Source organism: Apus apus, chromosome 5, assembly GCF_020740795.1.
Source record: "Apus apus isolate bApuApu2 chromosome 5, bApuApu2.pri.cur, whole genome shotgun sequence".
NCBI lineage: Eukaryota > Metazoa > Chordata > Aves > Apodiformes > Apodidae > Apus > Apus apus.
Genome location: NC_067286.1, coordinates 27,485,741 through 27,492,425, shown reverse-complemented (window position 1 = coordinate 27,492,425; position 6,685 = coordinate 27,485,741). Strand labels below are relative to the sequence as shown.

General features: G+C 40.0%; 1 protein-coding gene across 1 annotated transcript in view; it reads left to right on the top strand.

Moving 5' to 3' along the window:
- Window positions 1-331: 331 nt before the first annotated feature.
- The window catches only part of LOC127385286 (cytosolic phospholipase A2 epsilon-like), a 31,598-nt gene continuing 25,244 nt past the window's right edge, over window positions 332-6,685 (top strand). The window contains exons 1-3 of the mRNA XM_051620930.1: window positions 332-358; window positions 809-844; window positions 6,134-6,206. Of these exons, the coding sequence (XP_051476890.1) occupies window positions 332-358; window positions 809-844; window positions 6,134-6,206 (136 nt within the window). The remainder of the gene's footprint in view (window positions 359-808; window positions 845-6,133; window positions 6,207-6,685) is intronic.

Here is a 6,685-nt window from a genome sequence, read left to right as displayed (position 1 = left end):
GTTAGAGCTGTTGCATAAATGCAAAACTTTTATCAGTCATAGTATTTTCAAGAGAGCAATCCCTGGGCAGAAAGGAGCTTCAGTGTCCCCTCAACACACCACAGTAGGTAGAAAAGAAATGGCCCTTCTCTCTGCTGACTCAGTTGAGGTGCTCTAATAGGCTGCAGGAAACAGGGAGGGGACTGCTTAATGACTGGAAACAACAAAGGGGTGGGGCAGGAGAGCCTGGTCATAAAATCCCTTTTCCTCTACCAATAATCTGCATGAGGAGTTCCTGCCAACTGTACGTCTATATCTTTTAACATTGGACTTACATGCAACTGGGGCTGCAATGGGATCAAATTTGAGTTCAAATGAGGTAAGAAAAATAAACCAGTATCAGTCTTAAAGTGGGTAAAATTGTCTGTTATTCCAATTAAGTTGATCACAGAAGAGAACAAAATGTTTGAGATATATGGGCAATCCATGGAAAGCGAGTTTACTGTTTCTCAGATCTCGTGGCTGTGAGGATGGTTTTCCTAGTTTAGCCTTTAACACAACCTTGTGGCATGTCTGTGTTTTTAAACTGTGTTTCAGGATTACAGGTTACTTATTGTGCTTCCTCAAAAAAACCCTTCATGTCAGGTAAATAGGAAGCTGGCACAGAGTTGTGGTGGATTTGGTGGTTGATAAAGCACCTAATGAGTGCTGTTAATGAGCATAAGCTCTAAGTACGGCTTTAAATGTGAGATGTTTTTAAAAGTCAGCCTAAACCAAGAGTTTAACATGTAGCTTAGTTTTCTTACCTTTACCTTGTTGTTTTTTCTAGACCTTTACGGGCACCTCAGCACCAGCGGTGAGAACGGTAGGTAGTAATTAGCTGGCCCTTCATTAAGTGCTGTCTAGTGCTGAATGTAGAGCACCAGAAAAATGTTAGGAATTCAGTGGCTTGGGGGAAAGCTGTACTGCAATATTTACTCTAAAGTTGAGCTGTGACTTCAACTTTGTAGATGAAATATTGCTGTTGACTTTTGAGTAAACTAAATAGTCTGGCCTCTGTTGGTGTCTTGATGCTTATAGTGGTGTAAGTAGGTGTTGCACCGTATCGGGACTGGTTCGTTCTTCGCCTGTATTAATTTTTTAATTCTTTTTTTTTTGTGTTTTTATTTCTTTGGATGAAACACCCACTTATCATATACATTATTCCTTCATAAGACGACTGGGTTTAAGCAGGTCTTTTGGTTTTTTTCAGTGCTCTAGTATTCCTTGTAGTCTTTCTTTGCTCTGTAATGACCTGTCATAGATCTTGCAATTATCTGTGTAACATGATGTTTAAAAATGCAGTGTATGGACAGGTAAAACTGTGGTATAAATGTGTTGTGTTTAGCCTCCTGACAAGCCCAATCTCATTTGTCTGTTAGGAGTGGGAGCAGTGCCCATACTACTCTGAATGTGAAAAAGAGAGCAATGGAGGTGTTTTGTAAAGGCTCAATTGAGGATGAAGTCTTTGCACAGGCAGATTAAAGCTCCCTGGACAATTAGCAGCATTCATGGTAACATGTATTAGCATAAAAGAAAATATATTAAATAAGCTGCTGTGAGCCAGTGAATGGGAGCAGCAGCAGTGGCAACAGGATGGGGCTTTCTTCAGACACTTGCAATGGGTTTGGGGCTGCTAATATCAGTAGCAGCTCTCTGGGGCTCTGTAGGTGGAAAAGATGGGCTCTTGCCCCGTTTCAGCGATACGTGCTTTCTCAGCTGGTTTGTTTTGAGCTTTGGTTCCACATGAGGGATTGCAGTGATGCAGAGATTCTCCCAAATTGTGGTAAATCTGCTCTGCCTCATGAAGGTTTGTTGCTGTTGAATGTATCTGATGCCTGATTGTGCACGAGAGCCACTTACCACTTCTGTTCAAAGTGAAATGCTGTCAGAAAGCAAAGAGTTAGCAGAGTTTCTTAAAAAAAGCAGCTTTTAAATTGAAGTTTAGGCTTCCATGTATAGTCTCCCACCTCTAAGGATGTATGCTAGAGTCAGAACAATTGTTACTTTTAGTCCTGTAAGCGTAGCCTGTGTCCAGAGGATCAAGCTGGTTTTTTTTTATTCCTTATTTATTTTTACATTGTTAGTAGGTCTCTAGGCCTTTGATTGTGCCTCTTGTCTTTAGGGAATTTAGGGTAACAGAAGTGACCTGAATAAAGTACCTTAGAGTAGGATCCAGAGCCCCTTCTTCCTACCCTGAGTCTTTGAAGCTCTCAGAGGCAAAAATCAGAAAGGACCTGAGTTGTTGGGTTTTGTTTTGTTGTTGTTGTTGTTGTTGTGTATATGTTTGCTTGTTTCCCCTGAAAGTTGATATTTATGATGATAAATACATAAGCATACTGTATCTGAGTTGGTTTTTGATACTTAATGGCTTAGTTAAGGGAACCAGTTATAATTATCAGCCAGTTTCAGGGCAACCCATGGGATGGATGTGTGTGATTTAAAATTGTGTGACCATTTAAAGGGAATACATAAAATATTTGGTAAGAAAATGTTGATAGTGCCTGTAAGCTGGCAGGTAAAAAAGCAATAGGTTTTAGATTACTCAAATTATTGCATCATATAAAATTAATATAGGCTAGTATGATCTTGAGAAAAAGCATTTCCATGTTGAACTATGAAATGCTTGACTTGGTTTCTCTTCTGAGATTTGGGTTTATTCTAATGTGAAACTCCAGCTGTGGAGCTGCAAACAGGAAGAGAAGAAAGATCCCATGAAAATGGCAGACTCTTGGAAAGTTACAGGCCTTCAGCCACTGCTGCACCACTTGTTTTTATTCTGGAACAACTTCAGTGACTTCTACTACTTAAGATTCAGCTATGGGATATTTTAAAATGATTAAATAAGTACAAAACGTGTAGTACAAGGAAAAGTGTTTCTTATGCTTTTGACCTTGCCTGAAGTGGTAGACATAGTAATGTAATGAAATCCTGCCTGCCCTTGGGGCTCCAAAACACTTTGAAATTAAAAGGTGCCACATACCTGACCCAGGTCAGCAGCAAGGCAGTGATCTGTGTTTTAAAGTCCTGCCACTGTTCTTGACAAGACTGAGTGCTTCCTTTGTTGGTCTACGTAGCTTTCAAAGTACTGGTGAGATTTCTATTCCTTCATTAAGAGAAAGCTAAGGGAAGAGTGAATAGATTGGGAAGAGTGCTGTGCTCCCAATAGATCTGACACTCCATTTTACTTTGATAGCTGCCTTTTCTGTTAATGTAACTTGGGAATGTTGTATGTTTTTCACTCTAGTCTGAACAAGAAAAAATTCTATAGAAGACTTTTAAGCTTGAAATTTTACAGAAATGGAACAGTTCTAGAGCCTGGTTGCGTAACTCATTCATACGGATGAGCACTCATGTGAACACTCCTATTAACTTCCCTAGGACTAGATATGTAAGGATTGCACAAGTGTGCCACAGGATTTAATTGAACTTTTATCTGACGTAAGATAGTGTGACCAAGGCCTGTGTTTGCAATCTCATATATTTAAGTAGTTTCAACAGTGATTATTAAAATGCCTGGCTTGTGTTTCCGGTTTATGTGGTAACAATCATGTCTCAAACGAAATAAATACAGAAGCTGAAAGTCAAACCATACGTAATAACTGACCTGGGAGGCTTCTAGTCTCGGAACTTACCCAGCCATATGGTCATCATCACATTAAAGAGAAAGATGTGGATGTCATTGCTTGTTACTAGCAGATTATCCAGTTTAAGGTATGCCACTCAGTTGTTTTTCTGTGTGACTTTGAGTAAGTCTCTAACAGCTCGACTTGACAAAGCATTCAGGTACCTAAAAGTTAGGAGGTATCAGGTCTGACTTCCAGCTCTCTGGTATGTGAATGGACTCTACAAGCCAGAGTGAAGCACTGAGGATTGATTTGATATGTTTGGAAAGTTATATACAGTAGAATAGTAACAGCTGGGCAGGTGACTGCATAAATAGGTACATCCAGCTAACAGGGACAGCTGAGCACAAAATCACCCTTCTGAGATCCTGTCTGTGTGTGTGCCACTCACAGCTGCAGGGAGATACCCCTGTCCACTTGAGATGCACAAAGTAGAGGTGTAGATGCTTGTTTTCAAAGGGCAGAGCAAAGGTTATTCCTTTGAAATGGTGTCCATTCTAGTGGTTATAGCACTTCCCCTGGGATGGGGAACTTAGGCTCAAGTCTGTTCTTCTGTATTCAAGGGATGCAAACCCCATCCTTCCTGGGTAAAGAAGTGCCTCTTGTGCTGAAATAGGACTGCTGAGGAGAAAAACATTTGAGATTTATTGGGTAGAATAGCAGAGACCAAGCATAAATATAACATACATGTCAGTAGATTTGGCGTGGCTAGAAAAGCCGTGGCTGTTGGTCCCTGAGCCTAGGAGTGCTTCTGGGTTTTATCCAGTCCTGTTTACTGTGTATAGAAAAGTACTGGCAGTTCCTCTGTGTAGTCTGGGAATGGTGTCTTTTGGTTGGTTTTGATCAGAGACTGTAATTTTTAATTATCTTTTTTTTCCCAAAAAATAACTAGTTGGGGTTTTTTTATTATTATTTTTGCAAGGTGTGTCTGTCCAAGTTCTCCTTTGTGGCCATGTTTGGTATAATGGAGCAGAACTGTGCCCTGTGCTAGAGTCTGGGCAGGTTAAGATAATGCAGAACAAATGTGCTCATATCAGTGACTGCACAGACTCTCCTACTATTGTCTCACTGACCTTCAATTCTGCGTCTTCAGAGCCTTTTGTCAACTCAAAGGGGCATGCAAGAGGATATGCTGGGGACTACCCAGCCTGTTTCGTGGAGGCTGTTCATCTCTGTTGCATTTTCAGACATGCTGAGGCTTTGATTGGCAAGGACAAGGACCTGTTTCATTATGTTGTGTTAGTGTCCAGTATCAAATCGTGGTCTCGACTGTTTGACGCTTTGTCAAAGCATTATGAAAGACATCAGGATAAGCCTTGTGCTACATCTGGAAACACAAACAATTGAGCAAAATGTGTTAACATGCTTGAAGGAAATAGTAGCAAGGTACCTTTTATTAGTTAACATCAGTACATAGTTTTTACTTTACTCCTTATGATCAGCACAGGCAGTTCAAGTAATAAAACCCATGTGTTTGTACTAAGACACTGTATTAACTTTAGGGCATGGTGTGTCTATGAATGCAGTGAAAGGGTTTGCAGGTAGAGTTAATGTGTGTTCTTATCAACTGGCATAGACAGAAAGATTAGATGAGTTTAGGGCAAAAACCACCAGTTCCCATTCTGAAAGAGTCAATCAAGTTTTGAGATAAGTTATTTCTATAGATGTATTGATTTTAAAGGGAAAGATGGTACCTATGAAGCAGAGGAGATGGTAATGTGGGAAAGGAGAGAAAGACGTTACGTAGTTATCTCCAAGGTGAAATGGGGGAAGAGTTAATTTATAGCCTGAGGAAGGTGAAGATATATTAGTAAGAGCCATGGAAGTTATGAGGTATTATGGAATGAGTATCTCTGAGCCCAAGGTGTCTGATATCAAATGGAGTTCAGAGTTTATTCCACAGATCATCTCTGGAAAGAGTTTTATAGCTTTCTGCTGGAGTGCAGGGCTGAAGATCAGAGATGGATCAGTGTCTTCATGAGAAATACCTCATCACTCAGCTGCATTTCTGTCTTCTAGGCTGTGCATGGGAGCTTGTGCTGGTGCAGGAGCTTTTGCTGGTGCATAGCTATTCTTGCACAGCTACTGTCACACTGTGTGGCGTCCCAGCGACTGTTCTATTGCAGGCAGTGGTGTGAAGGGGAAGGACACTCATACGTGTGCTGTAAGGGTGTATATTATGGTGGTAATGGAGCAGAGTTGGAAAGAAGTGATCTTTTTCAAAGCAAAGCCTCAACACCTGTTCTAAATCATATGTGGTTTTGAATTCTGTTACTTCTATTTCAGACTTGAAAAGGGTTCTGTGCCAAAAACTTGTAAGATTTCTTCAACTGCTCCAAGTAGGTTTGATAAATAGTATAGGCTCAACCTTAAAAACCTTATTTTATCTACATCCTCTGAACTTTAGGGTTATGGCAGTCTGTGAGTACGGACTACAATATTAACCTTAATTTGTATTTTTTGTTTGTTTTGTTTGAATTCTCTTGCAGAGACCAGTATCTCCTTTCAACTTGCTCACTGTAAAAATACTAAGAGTCAGAAATGCCCGGAGGGCAGACATCCGTAAGTACTTCTATTGGTGGATGTTTCATCTGATTTTATTTTAAAGGAAAGAAAATATTTAGTCAATGTTATTGTTATTAAATGGTATAAGAATAAAAACATATGTTTGTCGTAATTATTTTTATTGTGATACTGAAGGGTTGCTTTCTGCTTTTTAGTGTAAAGAGGCTAGCAAGCAAGGTGATGAATTTAATCTTTTGCTTTCATACTTGACTATCTGAGATGTATTTCCTACCCTTGTGACATCGGACTTAGCTGCTGAACAGAGGGCTGCTCTTTTAAATCATAAAAAAAAACCAAAACAAAACAGAAGAAAACAACTTACCTGAGGTTGGATTTAGTGGTTTCTGGCAGGAGGGATGTGGTCAGAACAGGTGGAACTTGTGGTTAACAACACTTACTGCATGAATGAATGCTATCAGGGAATTAATCCCTGCTGTGCGTTTGGTATTCCGGGTTTCTTACTTCTGTGTCTTCTG